Here is a 19998-nt window from a genome sequence, read left to right on the forward strand (position 1 = left end):
AGGTTAAAATGTCCGGGTTTTTTTTCTCCCTCGCCTCCCTTCCATACAGAGTGAGGTTACTGATTGGGCGGCTGGGCCGATTGACCCACTCCCATTGGCCTCCAGCAGCCAGAGCCCTCCCCTGCTCCCCCCTCTCTCTGTCTGCAGCCCTGTGTAACACACAAACCAACCCACCGGGCAGTGTGTTTTGCAAACACGTGGAGCCAGAATGGTAAGGGGAGTCGGGGGGGGGGTGAGCAGTCAGGGAGCTGGGGGGTGTTGGATGGGTCCCCGGCCTCCACCTGCCACCTCCCCTCTGCGTGTCACCTCCCCCGCCTGCTTGTACTGCCAGAGCCAGCAGCAACTGCTTTCTGCTGCCCCCGGGTCCTAGCGTCCCCCATCCACTAATGGGAAGTCAGGCTGCCCTTTCCCTGCCCTTCCACCCTAGCCCTGAGCCTCTCCAACACCCCAAACCCCTCAGCCGCAGCCCTCAGCCCCCTGCACCCTAATCCTCTGCCCCAGCCCTGAGCCGCCTCCTGCATCATGAACCCCTCATCCTCAGACCCACAGCCCTCACCCCTGCATCCCCTCCTATCCCCAAAATCCCTCCCAAATCCCCTGCCCCCTTCCCACATACCCCCTCCTGCCCTCAAACTCCCTCCCAAAGCCTGCACCCCCTCCCTTTGCACCACCTCCCACCCCCAAACTCCATCCCAGAGCCTGCACCCCTCACCCCCTCCTGCACACCCACCCCCTGCCCCAGCCCGGAGCCTGCACCCGGCACCCAAACTCTATCCCAGAGCCTGCACCCTACACCCCTCCTGCACCCTAATCCCCAGCCCAGGACCTGCACCCCAGACCTCCTCCCCCCACCCAACTCCCCTCCCAGAGCCTTAGGCAGGTGGCGGGGAGTGGGTTCTGGGCACCACCAAAATTTCTACAACCCTGCCACCCATGCGAGTGGATAAGGGTCAGGGCAGTCAGGGGGTGGGAAGTGGGAGGGAGTGGCTGGGGTGGGGGGTGGGGCTAGGGCGGGGCTTCCCCCCCAGTGTCCTCTTTTTTGATTGTGGAAATATGGTAACCCTAAACAAATCCATATATGGAAAGGTTAAATATGATTGGCTAAAGGTTTGTGTTATGTAACTTATGTTACTGCCAAGTGCTATAAAATAGCAATGGGAGGGGCTCCTTGTTAGAGGAACTCTGGCTGATTTTTGTACCAGGGGCTCTCCCTTTGTGCACACTGAATAAAGTCTTGTTGAACTGAATTGAATGAAGTATCAAAGACCCTTGATTCTGCCCGGCATCTGTCTCATTTGATTATTATTGGGAACCACAAAATCCGAACAGTTTCTTGGTGCAGCGAGCAGGGTGAGAAATATCCTTCAGGATCACGACCTACAATCAAATTAGAGGGTGAGTTTGTTCATTTTTTTTTATTTGGTTGTGTCTCTCTGACCTGACTGGTGACTCTCATACCTTTTGTAGTAAGCAAGTCTTGGTGTTGGGGAATTCAAGGGGTTTGTTGCAGTTTTGAAACATTTAGGTCACAGTCTTAAGACATTGTACTTAGTGTGGGGGCTAGTTAAACTGTAAGTTCCTCTGACTAAGTGTTGTTGAAGTGGGAAATCAAAGAGGCCATAAGGACCAACAGTTGGTGTAGGGGCAGGCATAGCCATAAGTACCTCTAGTTAATGTGTTGGCTGGCCCAGATCTCCTAATTGGAAATTGTAATTGTGCAGATCAAATAAATTGGAAAATGGATCAATCTGCTAATTGGGCATTTTAGTCTAGGGTGTTTGATTTGAATAAATTATTAAAATTTGGAGACTGGAGGATATTTAGGTAGAAAAAAAAGGGAAAGATGGAGATATAGTGATCCACAATATGAAGAGTGTATAATTAGTGCTTTTATAACTATTGTAGCAGTAAGTTTTAATTTTCTTGTTGAGATATTTTGGCTATATGGCTGAATAAAGAAGGATAACCACCCCCCATTACAAGTGGGCAACACTGATTTTGTGCATAAACCACAATATTTATCAGAGGAAGACGATGTCCTCAGTGTAGATGTAAGGTTGCTGGCTGTAAAATCTGCCCTGTCTCAGTATGAAAGGCATTGAACCAAGGATATCCAACACATGATGATTACCCGACTAAACATTCATATTATATTGCCTGTTGGTGTATGGGTTAAAAAATAGCAGGGAGTTGTAAAAGAAATAGTCAAAATGTAATTTACCTGTCTGGCCTGTTAAGAAGCCTGATGGATCGTGGCGGCTTATCATTGATTATCGAAATATTAACATGCATGCAGACAGGCTCACCCCCCTAGTCGCTGACCCTAGTACTATTCTTTCTACTGTGCCTAATGATCACATAGTGTTTTCAGCCTTGGACATTAGCAATGGCTTTTGGTCTGTTCCTGTGCACCCTGACAGTCAACTTTAGTTTGCATTTACTGTTAAAGGGAAGCAATATACCTTTACTCACCGAAGCCAGGGTTTTCATAACTCATCTACTTTGTTTCATAGAGCATTAGCTGATGTGCTGGCAAAGCTGCCAGACATGGCTTCCTGTGTTGTACAGTATGTTGATCTTCTTATCTCCTCACCAGATCGCCAAATGCACATGAAAGACTTCACTTGACAGACAGTGGGGTAAAATGTAATGCTAGAAAGGCTCAGATTGCAAAGGAGGAAGTATCATATCTGGGGTATCTAATATCCAAAGGGTACAAGTGTTTAACTGTTGACCGCATTGAAGCTTTTAATGCATGCCCACGACCAATTACGGTCAGGGGAGTTAGGAAAGTGTTGGGGCTATTCAATTTCTGCCGAACTCAAAACCCAAATTATTCAAGGATTGTCCAGCCCCTTAATAATTTCCTGAAGGGTGTTGGTGGACCACATGATGCAACTGAATGTACACTTGAATATGAACAGGCATTTACCACATTGAAACAGAGGCTGAGTACTGCCCCAGGATTGGGACCTCCTAATCCATTAATGCCTTTTACATTGTACACGCATGTCAGTGAGGGACATATGGCAGCAGTGTTAACACAAAAACATGGGGACAAACAGCACCCAGTAGCATACTACTCTTGTAAACTAGATGCTGTCGCTCAAACAATGCCACCATGCCTCCAGGCAGTGGAAGGAGCTTCTATGGCCCTAAATCAGGCCTCACCACTTATTGGTGCGCAGGATGTAAATATTGTCATGCCTCACGCTGTCCTTGCTATTTTATCAGGAAAGAAATCTTCGGCAGTCCATGTGGCAAGATGGACTCTATGGGAAAAGAGCTTGCTAATGCCTTCGGTACATCTGCAATGAGTGTCATCGCTAAAACCCTGCCACCCTCATGCCTACCCCAGATGAGGGACACCCGCATCATTGTTGTCTTGAGGAAGAGCCCATGGACCTTCCATTGGTAAAAGAAACTGAAATACCTGGTGCCCTTTGTCTATCTGTGGATGGTTCTTCCTTCTATGTGGATGGCAAGCGACACACAGGATGGGCCGTTTGTACTCAAGATAGGCAGCTGGTGGCGCATGGTAGTTTACCTGGGGCAGCTGCACAAGTAGCAGAACTACAGGCATTAGTTGCAGCATGTTAAGCTGTGAAAGGTCATGGTGTTGTAAACATATATACTGATTCTAGATACGCGTTTGGGGATTATATTAACTTGTGGGTAAATCGGGGATTCCTGACGAGTACAGGATCCCCAATACAAAATGGGGGGATACTGGAAAAACTTCACGCAGCCATGCAAAAACCTACCGAAGTAGCAGTATTAAAGTGAGGGCCCACACAAAAGGGACAGACCCTCATAACAAGGGGAACCGAAGGACAGATGAATTAGGTAAACAAGCAGCAGTGGAAGGTAAAGAGAGACAATTGATTGCTGCAACACAGCCTCTCATAAAAACCCCAAACTTTTTTGAATTACAGGACATCCAACACGCTGCACCAAGGGCAGAGAAATGGTTATGGATGGATAATGGGGGCAAACTGTGTGATGATAACACTTGGAGAGGTCCAGGGAACAATTAGTGTTACCAAATGTGCTGATGGGAACTATGATACAAGTGTATCACATATTGGACATGATGGAGCATGGAGGGTGATCCACCGGATGTTGGACACCTAGTGGCATCCTAAGCTTAATGCAAACGTGCATGATTATATGAGAAGGTGTGTAACGTGTACTCAATGTAATTCTGCTCCCACAGTGAAAGTGAGAATGCGATATCAGCCAAGACCAACTCAGTCCTTCACACAGTTACAAATAGATTTCATTGGGCCCCTGCCAAGGTGCAGAGGGAAAGAATATGTTCTGGTGTTTGTGGATCACTTTACTAAATGGGTAGAAACTTTTCCAGTGGCCAAGGCCACTGCGTCTGATGTAGCTAAAATACTGATGACCAAAATAATTCCCTGATGGGACTTCCATGCTTCATTGGTAGTGACCAAGGTACCCATTTTACAGGGAAGGTGATGAAAACTGTATGCATGGCACTGGGGATCAAACAGAAATTCCACTGTCTCTACCATCCCCAGAGTTCGGGATTAGTAGAAAGAGCTAATCGAACCATTAAAAACAAACTAACCAAACAGATGTTTTCTGTTACAGGGAAAGACTGGGTCACCAACCTACAAGTGGTTCTCATGTCTATGAGAGCCAGTCCTACTAATCCACATGCCTTATCTCCTTTTGAAATGCTGAGAGGGCGGGCGATGAGGATGCCAAGAAATCTGTGCATTGGGGGGGAGGAGGGGAGAGATTCTATGTCATGGGTGACCAGCTTGCTGAATATTGCAAATGGTTATCTCAGCGTGAACCAGACCCAAAGGCCGGCGAAGAGGACACGTGTGAGGTGCAGCCCAGTAATCAGGTGATGGTGAAAGCCTATAGAAAACACACCTTTGAACCAGCCTGGACTGGACCTCACACGGTTCTCTTGGTAACTCCTTCAGCAGCCCTGGTCACTGGAATTCCAGTTTGGGTGCACCTGTCACGAGTAAAAGTATACAAGGGTGAGACTCAATATGGGGCACAATAATCCCTGTTTACCCTATGGACTCCTGGAGAGCCACTCTCAATATTGTTAGGTGTTTTCATTTGATATTCCCAGTTTAAGATTGATGTAGGAATTTTTTGTGGTCTACTAATTGTTTTGAGTGGTTTCTGAAACTTGAAATTTTTTTTTTTAAGAGGTCTCATCTTAATAATGCTGCAGTGGCTTTCAGTGTTTTACTGATGTAATCACTTGGGGAGGAGCCAATCACTTGGATCAGTTGTAAATGCCATTACTCACATTATCAAATCTAATAGGGACTGGGTTGAAAATTTGTTAGTAGCAGGGATGACAGTTTATTGTGGTGAGAGTAGGGCTCATATCTAATCAAGTTGGATATCACCTTAACTCAGCAACACAGTTGGTCAGGTCCTCACTGTTGTACTCAGCCATCTACTAAAAACTACTAAAATGTATAAGCAAGCATTGGTCTAGGCGTGTGGAATAATTGTGTTATCATCCTGGCATGGTGTTCAACATGAAAGTTGCAGCCCTGATAGGAGACTTCCTCGTGTCACAGGTGCCCTGTTGGGTGAGAGCTGCAGTTCTCAAAGACTGAATGTCTTCACCTTGGATGATAGCAGGGGAGTGGTCCCTATAGATAACAGAGGCATGTTGGGATGGTCATTCCATCCTTGGAGGGGTGTTAATTCCTGTAGGTTGGGCTCTTGAATTAGAGGCTCAGCCCGTCCACCCACTCCCAGTCTCATGTTACAGACACCTATGTAGCATCAAGAATTCTGGGTATGTAATAAGGGCCAGAGATAACTTTATAGCTTTCCCATGGGACCAATGTTCCATCCTGGGAGGATGGGTTTTGTGTATGGGAAACATGGAGTCAGGACAAGCCTTATCTCAAATGTTGGGACCTGACTTAATGGTGCATGTAATGTTTAATTTAATGAATGATATAACAGTGAGGAAGGACTCCACTACCTGGTGTGGATTTGGGTTATGTTCTCGCAATAGGTATGGAGACTTATTATTATTTTTATTGTAGATATCATTATGTATTAAAGGTTACATGTATTATTTAATTCTGTTACCAAAATTGCAGTTAATTAAGTGTTGATAAGGTCAATGATTGCTCCTAATAAATACAAGGAAGTGGTGTTAGTGGGGTCTAAGAATTGTTCTTGGCCTCAAAACCAAATGGGGGAGCTGAAGGGTATGCTTGGGTTCATTTTAAACAAAATGTGATTTAGAAGATACATATGCATAAAGAAGCATGCTGTGGCTCACCACCCTAGACACATTCTAGAAAAGGCCAAGGGGAGGGGGGTGAGCTCAACATGTGAAGTGGAGAAGTATAAGTATGTGATTAACAAATCCATATATGGAAAGGTTAAATATGATTGGCTAGAGGTTTGTTTTACGTAACTTGTTATGTAACTGCCACGTGCTATAAAATAGCAACGTGAGGGGCTCCTTGTTAGAGGGACTCTGGCTGATTTTTGTACCATGGGTAGGGTGACCAAACAGCAAATGTGAAAAATCGGGACGGGGGTGGGGGATAATAGGAGCCGATATAAGAAAAAGACCCAAAAATTGGGACTGTCCCTATAAAATCGGGACATCTGGTCACTCTAACCATGGGCTCTCCTTTTTAGCACATTGAATAAAGTCTTGTTGAACTGAATTGAATGACGTATCAAAGACCCTTGATTCTGCCCGGCATCTGACTCATTTCATTATTATCGGGAACCACAAAATCCCAACAATGTATTTTTAAATTTCCATCTAGACAGCTTTTTTCCCCTCCCAAAACACCAAGAATGATCAGGTCATACTACAACTAGCAGCTTGCCACATATATGCATAGAACAAGCTGATAGTCTATAGTGCAGCCCTTTATATATTCATTCCTCAAGTACTCGTCAAGTAGTAGAATATTCAGTTAAGCACAATACTAGTTCATTCAATGTTTAACAGTCTGCAGTACAGCAGCCTTCAAAGTTTACAATTTTTTACTCCTTTTTAAATACACAGAGTAGTCTATAGTTAAGCACTCAAAAATACCAGTAGAGAAATGTAAACTTTCACTATTCTAACATCAGAAATGAAAGCTAAAAGATCTTTGTTTTATACAATATTCAAAGCCCATTTAGGATTAATTAGTATTTTAGAATCATATAACACTTACTTTATTTTTGTCTTGTACAACCAATACTTTTCCAGTGTCTACATCCAATGCAGCACCTATTGGAGACAGAATATTTTCTGGTAACTTTCGAAAGATAGTGTCTGGAAACTATTATACAATTTTAGAATTCAGAATTTTACATGACCTAAAAAGAAAGCATGATAAACCTTTTGAGGGACTGATCAGTGCAAGTTTAGTCTAGGCCAGGAGTAGGCAACCTATGGCATGCGTGCCAAGGCAGCACGCAAGCTGATTTTCAGTGGCACTCACACAGCCTGGGTTCTGGCCACTGGTCCGGGGGGCTCTGCATTTTAATTTAATTTTAAATGAAGCTTCTTAAACATTTTACAAACCTTATTTACTTTACATGCATCAATAGTTTAGTTATATATTATAGACTTATAGAAAGAGACCTTCTAAAAATGTTAAAATTTATTACTGGCACGCGAAACCTTAAATTAGAGTGAATAAATGAAGACTCAGCACACCACTTCTGAAAGGTTGCCAACCCCTGGTCTAGGCTTAGTCTAAGTGATTTATCATCAGAAAATTGGATTGTGCTAAATGAAAAAAGTACATCAAATTACAGGTATAAAAGTTAAAACTTCTCAAGATGGGGGGAATGTGCTTTCCAAAATTAAGATGTAGCTATCATATGTAAAAGAAAAAAAAATCTTAAGTTTTATGTAAAATGACTGCTAGTAAGGTTCCAAGGCCAAGAAAACTATTCCAAATAATCTAGCAAAACATACTTGGAAGTCAATTCCTTTCTTCAAGAGAGGTCTCATTTAAGTCCATGGGAATCTTTCCATTGACTTCAGTGGGCCTTCAATCAGGCCCCAGCTGAAAACCATCCTGGGTGAAAGCCTGACCCTGTTAAATCAAATGACGAAGCTCTCCCTAATTTCAGTGGGGCCAGCAGGGTGGATAAAAATCAACTGGATTTTTTTTTATTTAAATCAGATTTTTTTGATAAAATGCTTTTTGAGGAAAAACCCTATCTAAAGATAGTTTTAATTAAGATACATTATAGTTCAAAGATATCTCATCATGGAATAGGGATTATAAATTCTAATTCTATAGTATGAGACAATATATTCATGTACTGTTTAAGAAAAGTTTTGTAAATTAGTTCCAATAGTTCATGGATTAGGGATCCAATCTTATGGAGTTCCAGGGGCTTCTGTATAGATTATTTAGGTTAATCTTTCTATCTACCCAATGGGACTCAATGCTCAGTCTAGAAGATACCATCAGAGATGCTTAGTTTTGCAGTTCTCAAACTGCATTTGTCTTCAGAGATAACATGCTTGTTAACAGCAAAAATGTTTTTAATTAAATAAATAATATATAGAGGAGAGAAATAACAGACCTCAACCCTATTGTCCCTCTGCAAATTTGTATACACAGAGTCAATCCCTTACCTCTCTCTAAAAGTGCAAAGTTTCAAAAAGTTCAATGAATAGAAGATTGTGGGGGACAGAAGAGATCTGGACAAAGAGAAGAAGTCTGGAGATAAATGTGAAAAGGGAGGGACAGGCAGTAGAAACAAAAGTGAAACTGTTTGAGCAGCATATTCCAGAAGTCTTGAGGTCTTTCTGAGTGCAGCCTTCATTGATTTAAGATCTACCATACCATTCTCTCACTAGAAGGGAAAACCTATAATGGCAGCAGGCCATAAAAGAGACCCAGTTTGGGAATAAGAACCATTCAAGAAATATATGTTTGCTGCTGATGCTTTAAAGAAAGTCACATCAGTGAACTGGTAGAAGTCACTTAAGCACTTGGATTCAGAGACTGCTGAAGTGATAATCTCACTTTTTACAGTGGTAGCTGCTTCTGCTTGTGAAGGAAGAATATTTTCTTCCTTTGGACTAATTCATTCCAAATTGAGCAATTGTTTGGGACCTAAAAAAGCAGGAAAGCTTGTTTTTCTTTTCCAGATTATGAACAAATAGGAAAATGAAGATCAAGACGACTGAGTTAGCTGCAGAAGCCAATATTTTAAGTTTCTTATGTTGACCTGGCTGACAGTCTATTTTTATTTTTTAAAAATTTCATTTAACTATTTTACTTAAATTTTTTTTTACAAAAACGAACCTGATTTTAAAAAACTTGAATGTTTAACTAAATTCAAAAAATCATATGCTTGTTTTGTTAAAATATTATATGTTTGCTGTTGAAGAAAAACATCCAGAATACATAACAGTGTTGTTTTAGTTAAATAAAACAATTTAAACATCTTTCTGGTGATGTTCTCCTCCTAATACAGCATGACAAGAAAATCCTCCAAATATTAATGATTAATCTGTTGAATTGGAGATAGTTCACCTCCCAGTGACTTCATAAATATCTGCTTCAATTACCTTTGGTAAATTAAATAACCAAACAATCATTCATTTTCTGATATAGCTGTAAAACTAATCTGAAAAGTTTTCAAAATAAATCACTTTAAAAATGTATAGTGTGTACCTTCTAAACATGAAAAACCTACATCTATCTCTGAGTTGTGAAGAATATGTATTAAGGTTATAACAACCAACAAGAATGCACTTTTATGTAGAAATCCATGATTAAGTTGAGTCTTCCTGACTAGTGATTTAAATCAAATCCACCCTGGAGGCCAGGAGTTCCCTCAGGAGATATCGGTACTTTCAGATTAAGAAACAGGCAGAAAATGACATCTGCTTATCACAAACACATTTTGAATTCAGCAGGTTGGTTTTATTGATGATGAAACTATTCTACCAATTTGCTTATATATTCATTTATATTCTCTCTAGATAATCTGAATTCTTTCTAAACAGCAAGCAGTATTGGAATCAACCTGTTTATCAAATAGCACTGCTCCCCAAATGGCACAGAGCCACCTTTACTTGGTGGAAAAATATATGAGTTCAAGGGTCTGACTGAATAATTAAGCCTTGCAGTGTACTCTGGTGCTTGCAGTTAGCCTGTTACTTTCTTCCACAGACAAGTTTCCTTATTTTTCTTAAAACTCTGTCTGTTTTCAGGTCTAGTCATCCTATCACACCTAGTAATCGTTCTTGAAAGGATTCCAATTTTAAAACAGATGTCCCTTTTAAAACAGACATTTTACTACCCCAACCTCCTTTTTGACAGATTTCAGATTTACGTGCTCTGGTGAGCACAATGAGAACTGTGGGTACAATTTACAGTGTCCTTTTCCACATCAATTTGTGCACTGATTTAAAATTAGTAGATAATTACAGGAAGAACTGTTCCTATCAATTTTGAGCAGATGGAAGACTATGTGGTTAGCAATCTGATGCATACATCTAGAATACTATGGAAAATATTTTAACATAAGGGAATTATTAAGGAATGAATTGTTAGATTGAAAACATCCTTTTCTACAGAATACAGAAATGGGAGTTTTCTGTGTAGGAGAAAGAAATAGCAACCCTGAAGTCAAGCTCTGTGAAAGGACATACTTTAGGGAATTAGTCATATCTGCTTCCTTCACCCTCCCTGTAGATAGCTGTATACTGGTTAGTGTGGAATCCTGTTTGCGGGGAGGGGGGAAGGGTAGGGAGGAGATGCTGGGATCAACTTTTATGTACGCTGTGGTTGTGGTTATTTTCTAGAAAAGCTGCTCCTCAGCCATATGGCTTTCTGAGACCAAGAATGGCCACTGGAAATGGCAAACAGCCGTCTGGCTTAACTAGAAAGAAGGGTCAGCTGTTTCTCTCCTCTGCTCCCAACAAACTGATATCTGTCAATGTAACTGAGCACTGTGATGTGCCTAGAATCAGTCATAAGTAATGATTCAATCAAAAAGAAGATAGGAAAAAATACTAGTGGTGGTCTGCTTCTGGTCTCCTATATCAGAGATCAATAGCAGGCCCTGGAATTTGTATCTGTGGCTTTAGAGAGTATTTCAAACCAGATGCTTTGAACCACATTGACTCTCTGGAAGGGTTTCAACCTGTCCTCTCCCAAGGCAATAGCTATTAGAATGCTATTTTGTTCAATCACTTGTCTTCTTTTGGAATGAGATGATAGAATTAAAAAAAAACTCCATTGTTAGAGGACAAAAAGCAGATATCTAAACCACTTATGAATAAAATTATAAAACTGTTTTAACTTTGTGCCAGCAACAGATGTTCAGAGCCCAGGCTCATCTGTTGCCCACTTAATGGCTATAAACCCTGAATGCATGTGCTATAAACATTAACAGACAAATATGAATTATTTTGAGATATGGAAAACTGTTTTTAAAATTCCCAAAACTGCTTTGGAAAGTCCATAACCTATTTAATGTTATCATTTCCTGCAATATCACATGGTCATTTGTAGCAGCTTTTCTTATCACAAACCTTTATAGCAGTGGTTCTCAACCTGTGGCTGAATCACCATACAACTGCGGCCCATGTGACATCCTCAGGGCCATACAGGTAGTATATCTATTGTGTGGATGTGGCCAACATAACATATAGAGAGCTGCAGATGCAGCCCACAATGGTAAATAGGTTGAGAACCACTGCTTTATAGCAAGGAGTCTGGTGGCACCTTAAAGACTAACAGATTTATTTGGGCATAAGCTTTCGTGAGTACTCACGAAAGCTTATGCCCAAATAAATCTGTTAGTCTTTAAGGTGCCACCAGACTCCTTGTTGTTTTTGTAGATACAGACTAACACGGCTACCCCCTGATACTTGCTTTATAGCAATAGCCAGTGGCTTCTGTTCAATTGTGTAAGATAGGGGTAGTCAATAGGCAGACCGCCAGATGCTTTTGAACAGACCCTGAAAATCTTACTTACTTATTATCATTGTTGTTGTATTTTTAAATTATTTTCTTTGGAGTCTGGACCTTGACAAAAAAATAATTGACTACCTCAGGTGTAGGACCCTCCTCTTGCTCCAACTCAAAGTACTTTCTTTCTTCCCATAACCAGTTCAAAATTTGAAACAATGAAAAAGAATACTCATTGTCAGGTAGGTACTAAACTAGGTGTGGAGGGAGACAGGAAAGATTAGATTCTGTTTCAGGACATTGGTCATGTACAGGTATACATAGCCTAACTCCTAACCTTCTTGGGTCTCATTATATAGTATTCCCTTGTGAACAGAGAATATCTAATTTAAAATATTTGCGTGCTCTTGGGCTTGTAACATGTTTTTCCTTCCTTAAATTCTGCATGACACAAAAGTATATGGGGGGACTGCGCTCAAGGGCCGCGGGGGGAGGAGCTGTGCGGAGCAGCAGCAGGGCAGGGAGGCCCAGGGCAGCGCGGGGGATTAGCGGGGGCCCTGGCGCCAGCAGCAGGAGTTGGGCCCGCCCCCCCCCCCCCGCTCACTGGTGGCAGTGGGAAACAGAGCGACCCAGACCCAGCCCGCTCCGCTCCCCCAGCCCTGTCGCTTGGGGGAGGGGGCTTGGAGGAAGGGGTCAGGCCCGTCCCTGCACTCACCAGCGGGAAGCGGAGCAACGCGGCTGGAGCCTGGTCACTCTGCTTCCTGCCGCTGGTGAGTGCGGGGCTGGGCCCGACCCCTTCTGCCGGCTCCAGTATCCCTGCTAATCCCACAGGCTGTGTTGCTTGGGGGAAGGAGTGGCATGGGGACGGGAAGAGGTGGGGCGGGGGTTTGGGGGAAGGGGTTGAATGGGGACAGGGCGGGGGCGGAGCAAAGGGGCTGGCTGCAGGATGGGGCTGGCTGCTGGAGCCAGCACTGCATACAGCTGCCTAGGGCACCACGAAATTTACTGCCCCAAATTACTTCTGTGTATGCCTAAGGACGGCCCTGCCTTTACATAGATAGGAAATGACTGAAAGAACCTTTCCATTTTGTTGAAAAGTAGTTACATGTCTAAAAATCCTATTGCTGCAAATTGATGCAATAAATTAATAATCCATATACAGGGGAAAACACCACACATTTCTCTACTGTTAAACAATAGTAGATAGCATCTGTGAGTAATACTTTCTCCCATCTTTAGCTGACTAAGCGACTCTGTGCTATCCTGGTGAATAGTGACCTGGCCTCATTTATTCACACCTTTGTCGTCTCTTAGCTAGTTTACACAACCATACAATATAGCTGGGCACGAACTCTTCAGCACCTGGGAAACTCCAACTGGTACAGAATGGTGCAGCATGTCACTTCAACAACAGTGGCTACCACAAACACATCAGACCTGTTCTATGTTCTCTATACTGACTTCCTATAGGATATGGAATCGAGTGGAAGGTCTCAGTTGTTATCTTCAAGCTGCTCTATGGCCAGGGCCCAAGGTATCTAAAAGACTCCCTAAAGCTCCAGTTTGGACACTGTGGTCAACAATTTTGCTTTTCTGGAACAATGGAATGTTCTACAATGGGGTGAGCTCATCTGTGAAGGAGACAGCTTTCTCAGGAGCCAATCTGGAACTGTGAAATGAACTCTCACAGGAGCTGACGATCACCAAAAACCTCACAACCTTCCACCCCCAGTACACAGTGCATTTCTTTCGCCTTGCCTTCTCTAACATGAACATATAGGAATGTATGTGTAAAAAAATTTATTATCCAAAAGAAAACCCTCCACTGCACCCATACAGAAGAACTTATACAGAAGAGAATAGCACTGCTACTGCTTTACTTAAATAAATCAGCTGATTTATGCTATCATGTCTTCCTGATCTTTTCCTTCAATCAAAAACTCCTACTGAAACCTGCTGGATTCAAAAGCAATAGCAGAAAATAAATATATAAACAGTCCTAGAGTTATTTTTTTATGAAATTATTATGCAGCAGTGCTTGAAATCAATATGTCACAATTTCTGGAACTATTTAATTGCTTCTGCCCTTGAAGTTAGTTCTTATTTGTATAAAATACAGGCAAAATGTTCACCCCACAGTAACAGACAATCAGATGCTAGTATTTAAAAGATATTCTCCACATACATTATTTTGGTTTTGTAGTATATAAAACGGGGTGTTTTTTTTTTTTTTTTTAAAGCTATGACTTTTTAAAATTACATTTTGAGTTATGCAAATCCTGCTTCAGGAAAATCCCTTTTCAGTTACTTCTATTTTCTCAAATATGTAAATTGTAACCATAAGGAATAATACTGTACTTTTGCAAAGGGAATGCATTGTTTGACCTTAGTTTAATGCCACATATTTTAATGATGAGGTTTTCATACCTCTGGAAAACATGTTCAAACATGTCCATTGAAAAAAAACCCAAGGCTTGTCTTAAGCATTTTCAACTGTGCTGCCCTCTGCTGATTTGCACTGCAAAATGTGTGACTGGCAACGCAAGTTGCAAAGCTGTTTTATAATGTAAATCAGAAAAAAAAAAGTTTCTTTATAGTTAGATGTTCTTTTTACAATATAATTAAACTTACTCATGTGAGATGGAAGATTATAAGGTTATCTCTTCACTAGAATTTGCATATGGCTGTTTACAGGCTCTCAAAATCATGTGGTGATCAGCTAGGGCAGGGGTTCTCAAACTAGGAGTCGGGACCCCTCAGGGGGTCATGAGGTTATTACATGGGGGGGGGTTGTGAGCTGTCAACCTCCACCCCAAACCCCACTTTCCCTCCAGCATTTATTATGGTGTTAAATATATAAAAAAGTGTTTTTAATTTATAAGGGGGGCGGGGGGGTTGCACTCAGAAGCTTGCTATGTGAAAAGGGTCACCAGTAAAAAAGTTTGAGAGCCACTGAGCTAGGGTGACCAGATGTCCCGATTTTTGGGTCTTTTTCTTATATAGGCTCCTTTTACCCCCCGCCCCCACTCCCTCTCCTGATTTTTTACATTTGCTGTCTGGTCACCCTATGATCAGCTAACCTGTACACCATTGCCTAAAACTGATGATTTTTGCCCCTCCCCACTCCCTCAAATTGGTGGTGGCACAGATTTGGAGCTGCTCTGTAATAAGCACATTTGAGCCATTGGGTGTTATAGCCCAGGACCTAGACTAAGAGTGGGAGAATTGTGTGATTCAACCCCTGGGAAAGTAAAGGCAGGAGGTGTGAGACCAGGGGGGTGCCCCCAAGATCAGAGATTCAGCTAGTCCTATAACCATGACAGGTATTTTAGCATGTTTGGATGGCCCCAAGAACTGGGTCCATGTTTACAGTACATAGAATATCTTTAAGAAGACCCTTGTATTCCTTCTAATTTTTGAAAAAAGATACTTATTAGTTCTCATTTTTTAATTATAGTTCTGGAGCCTTAACATTCCATCTCTCCTGGAGGACATTTCTCTCTTTGCAGGGTGAATGCCATAGAGTTCCTGATTTTATTTAGTTTTTTTAAATAGAGTCCTATAGGACAGGTGAAATTTTAAAGCTTCAGGACTCCATTCCATTAGCCAACACGGTTTAAAAAAATTTTCACCCTGAAAACTCAGACATCAGCTTACCAGTTTGTTTTTATTCCAACATAGCACAATATATTTGTTCTGTAGGGACACTCGTGAATGACAGACTGCACTTCACAAAGTTGTCCTACAGGTTTGTGTAGTGTGGAAGCCTGGCCGACTTACTGCTGAATCAGGTCCTAAACCATCAGCTGTTTTTCATAAATAGAATTGTTTTTAGAACTAACCTGCCACTCCTAACTGATGTGTGGCATACCCTGGTAACCTGCAGTGCCCTTCTCCTAGCCACAGGGTCAGCGTGGATGAGTCTGATTCTGCATGGTGGAAAGTAAAGCCCTGCAAAGCAGCAGTGGCTATAAATTTGCTTTGGAGAATAGGAATGTGCAGCCAGACTGCTATTCTGCCTTCTGCTCTCCATTGCTTGACAGACGCTGGAAAAAAAAAGATAACATAAAACTCATTGTATACTTTCAAATCAAGAAAACAGATGGGAAAATAAAAGCGGTTGTCCTCTGATGGCCACTCCTCCCCCCCCCTTTTTACTAAATTCTTTAGTTCTGCTGAACATAATAGCAGAGCTTAATGTAGAGTAACAGCAGTAGTCAGAAAAGTGATTGTGAAATTATATTGTGGCATATTCCATATTCATTCTCTTTTAGGGCTTGATTTCTAAAGGTTTTCAAGCTGGCCTCAATTATTGCAGGAGCAAATAACAGGTGAAAAAATGTAGGTGAAATCTGATTGCAAAAAGGGGGTATGGCACTGAAAATCTGACTCAATTTCTATTCATACAATTTACTCTGTTTACAAATCAAAAACTTTGCTTTCAAGTGTCAATCATGCAAATTGTACCTGGGATCTAAAAATTCATCTGTGTCCTTTCAGCTTCTTACATGATCACTAGTAAAAAAGATTCTCCAGATAGGATTTATGTGATGATTTTGTTGAGTACGAATGATAAAGAGTAGAATCTAGTTCACTTTTCCACAGCTGTATTAACTTTGCAGAGATAACAGTAGTAACTTATTTTTGTCAGAGAACACAGGCCCCAATCTTGCAAGCACTTAGGCATGTGCTTAACTTTCCATCATACTTACATAGCCCTCATCTCTGCAATATCTGAACACCTCACAATCTCCAATGTGATTATCCTCACAGCACCTCTGAGAAGCAGAGTAGTACTATTATCCCCATTTTACAGATGGGGAACTGAGGTACAGAGAGGCTAACCGATTTTGCCCAAGGAGGCACACAAAGTCCATGGCAGAGCACAGACTTGAATTCAGGTCTTGCAAGTCCTAGGAAGGAGCTCTAACCAGTTGTCCATCCTTTCTCCATTGGGACTACTCCCCATAGTAAAGTTAATTCCATGCCTGTTTGCTGGCTCAAGATATTGATGAATCAGACTCATATATACAGAGACAACTAATAAGTAGAAGAATAAACTGCCTTATTTGCAGTTTCTTCTTTGACTATAGGTACAATCCCAGTTTTAATTCAAATAACTGTCTTCTCATAATAATTTTGGGTAACAGTGAAAAAAATTTCCTTAATTAAGAATAACAATGAAAACACATCTCCAAAGAAGATGGTAACTGGCAGTAAGGACACTCATTTTGAACATGCAAATAACTGAATAGTCTCTTGATCAGTCAAGTTATTTGCTACTATCACTGGAAATTAAAGTACAAGAGATATTTATAATTGTCTAAACAGTGGCTCTCCCGTATTGTGGTTTACAATATTATGTTGTTTGTAGGTTTTTGGTGGAACTTTATATACATTTTGCTTACAGCTTTACACAATGGATAATACAGATTCTGCGCTTTGCATGTATTCACTTTTTTTCCTCCAGTAGTAATAGAAGTTAAAGGTTGAATTCTGTGTTGTGCAATTGTAAACCCAAGGTTACACAATTATGCCATCCCGAGGAAAGAATTAGATTGGAGGCTAGTAAGCCAGCTAGATAAGTATGCTTTCTCTTCAGAGTCAAGAATGACAGGTAGATGTATACGAGGACATTTCAAGGGATTAAAAAATGGCCTTTAGAAAAGGAACATTAGGACTTAAAATTTGACAAGCAAAATTGGATAATATACCATTAACAATTTAAAATTAAAACTTTTTAAAAACACAACTTACTTGTAATTAATGGCTCTCCTCCCCCCCCCCCCTGAATTTATATTGGACAATAAAAACAGATTCCTCAGTTACTCTTTCAAATGGTATCTGATTGCATAAGGCTGCTACTGTTGGGTTGCAGATCGCAAAGAGCAATGTTTAAATCTAATTTAAAAAAAGATAGTTTCAAACTGAAATAAAGGAAGCCATGCAAAATACACGCTCCTGGGTGCTTTATAAAATCTCAGCTGGGGGCATTCAATATACCAAATTTTAACCACATAATGAATACATTACTTTAGTTGGGCCTGGTGGTGCCAATGGACTTCCAAGTGAGGAAGTAGTCCCAGTGAAGGCAATGGGAGGTTTGTGTGAGTACAGGATTACTGGTAGTGTTTGTTATTAGTGTGTGGTTTACGTATGTTGATACCCCTGCTTCCTCCTGTAAAGATTAGAGAGCCCTGGCTGGGGGGAAATCCTGGGCTCAGTTTAGTCAGTGGGAGTTTTGCTACTGGTCGCAATGAGGGGTGGGGAGATCACTTCTTTACACAAGACCTGATCTTCTGTAGCTGCTGCCCTCCAGCTCAGTCCCCTTGTGCCCACCGGGGCAGCGTGTGACCCTTCAGGCTGCTGCGCGGGCCCCGTGGCCCTGAAATGCACTTGCCCTGTAGCCATCTCTGGAAGGTGACTTGGTCCAGGCTGTCTGGCGTGTGAAGCTGAGCCAGGTGCACGGTTACGCCGCCAAACTTATCCAGCTGTGGTTGGAGCCCGGCTGGCGCCAGGCTGCAACCGGCTAAGCTCCCCAGGCGGCGGCCGCACAGAGGGACTCGGGCCGGCTGGGGCCTTGCCCCGTTCGGGGCGCGCCGTGCAGCGAGACCCCAGCGCAGCGCCCGGGCCCCCAGCATCGCTCTGCGCCGGGGGGCAGCGGGCAGGAGCCGAGGGCTGCTGCTGGCAGGCGGGGCGGGGACTAAGGGGCGGCGCCGGCCTTTGCACTCTGATTAGGAAGCACTTCCAGGGGCTGTGCACGTGTTCGCTGCCGGGCCGGTTCCTCCTGCCATGTCGGCCCCCAAAAGAAAGAGCAGGGGGTGGCTGCCCCCGGAGAGCGGCTCCCCCAGCGTCACCCCGGAGCCGGCGGAGCGGCCCCCTGCTCTGCTGACGCTGGCGGCTGCAGACTTCTTGGAAAAAGGTACGGTGCGAGCGGCAGGCGCTGTCTCTCCAGCCAAGCGGCTGCGGTTCCCTCGCTATGCCGGGGGCAGGAGGGGAAAGGTTGCTTGACACACCTGCCCCCAGCAAAATCGTCCTTCCTCTGTGCCTGGGGGAAGAGAGATTAAACCCTGTAGAATAGTTATGGGGGAAAGAGGATTTTCAACAATCCAGTTTGCTTTCCCCCTTTCAACTGTTTGCATTTTTGTAACTTTCCTGGACCAGTCGATTTTCATGTTGTGTTACAAGACATTAGCACAACTTTGGGGTTGTAGCATTTTAAACGCGCTTAAATTCAAGTAAAGCTCTCTCTCTCTGTGTATGTGTATTGGGGGGGAGGGTCATGCAGTTTCAAAAATTCGGTTTTTAAAAGCCCACATTTTGGTACTACACTGCTAGACCCGACGGTGCCCTCTTCAAAAAACAAACACACAAGCAAACAAAAATGTTATGTGCCATCTGAGATGCAAGGTTGCATACAAACATTTACTATTAGTTTGTATTTATGGATCGTTTAATCAACATACATGGTGCTGTTGATCTGGTAAATTATGCAACATAAATAAGACCGTAGCTGTTCTAAAGTAAAGCTGCAACTTTGCCATTGGTGCCCTACAGGGCTCTGTTTTGATCATATGCTCGTGCAAAGGCATGCTGGCATAGATCTGATAGGATTGGAACCAAAAGGCACATCTGCTACAATGCAACACAGTGTATATAGTATGGAATAAATATAGGCCCTAATCTTGCAGATACTCTCACATGTGAGTTATTCCCATTGATTTTAATGGGACTTCTTATGTGTAAGCATTTGCAGGATTGGAACCATATAACTGTGTTCTTCAGTGTAAAACAGACACTAAAAGTCTTGTACAAGAGTAGGCTACCACTACTGAGGTTGGCTATACCATTAAATGGAGCTTTGGGATTTTTAAAAAATTGTGTATTTTCTGTATGCAACTCTATTTATTCGAACATAAATAACTCCACAGAAACTACTAAGTAAAGTTAAAAGCTAAAACAACAAGGAGTCCGGTGGCACCTTAAAGGCTAACAGATTTATTTGGGCATTAGCTTTCGTGGGTAAGAAACCTCACTTCTTAAGTTACCCATGAAAGCTTATGCCCAAATAAAT

The 19998-nt window shown here is 42.3% G+C and overlaps 2 protein-coding genes and 1 long non-coding RNA gene across 11 annotated transcripts in view; 2 read left to right on the forward strand and 1 right to left on the reverse strand.

Moving 5' to 3' along the window:
* NUDT6 (nudix hydrolase 6) overlaps positions 1 to 18565 on the reverse strand; it is a 35172-nt gene extending 16607 nt beyond the window's left edge. Inside the window, exons 1-3 of one of the 2 annotated variants that reach the window (XM_008169623.4) lie at positions 18325 to 18565; positions 15767 to 15970; positions 7206 to 7261 (exon numbers count right to left, since the gene is read on the reverse strand). In XM_008169623.4, coding sequence (XP_008167845.2) covers positions 7206 to 7261; positions 15767 to 15970; positions 18325 to 18565 — 501 coding nt within the window. Of the gene's footprint in view, positions 1 to 2472; positions 3243 to 7205; positions 7262 to 15766; positions 15971 to 18324 lie in introns of those variants that run through there. The other variant, XM_042860067.2, reaches the window with a different exon arrangement.
* On the forward strand, positions 980 to 3723 carry LOC135983614 (uncharacterized). Its single transcript, XR_010601333.1, has 2 exons — positions 980 to 1395; positions 3235 to 3723. It is a non-coding gene; the product is annotated as an uncharacterized LOC135983614 (long non-coding RNA).
* Positions 18566 to 18710: 145 nt separating the features above from the next.
* AFG2A (AFG2 AAA ATPase homolog A) overlaps positions 18711 to 19998 on the forward strand; it is a 292859-nt gene continuing 291571 nt past the window's right edge. For 6 of the 8 annotated variants that reach the window (XR_010601332.1, XM_005290348.5, XM_065596351.1 and 3 more), the window contains exon 1: positions 18711 to 18846. Coding sequence is in view for 7 of the 8 variants with exons in the window: in XM_005290348.5 (XP_005290405.2) it covers positions 18717 to 18846 (130 nt within the window). In the remaining variant the exon portion in view is untranslated. The remainder of the gene's footprint in view (positions 18847 to 19998) is intronic. The other 2 variants (XM_024106384.3, XM_065596353.1) reach the window with 1 other exon arrangement.

The sequence above is a fragment of the Chrysemys picta genome, chromosome 5, assembly GCF_011386835.1.
Source record: "Chrysemys picta bellii isolate R12L10 chromosome 5, ASM1138683v2, whole genome shotgun sequence".
Lineage (NCBI taxonomy): Eukaryota > Metazoa > Chordata > Testudines > Emydidae > Chrysemys > Chrysemys picta.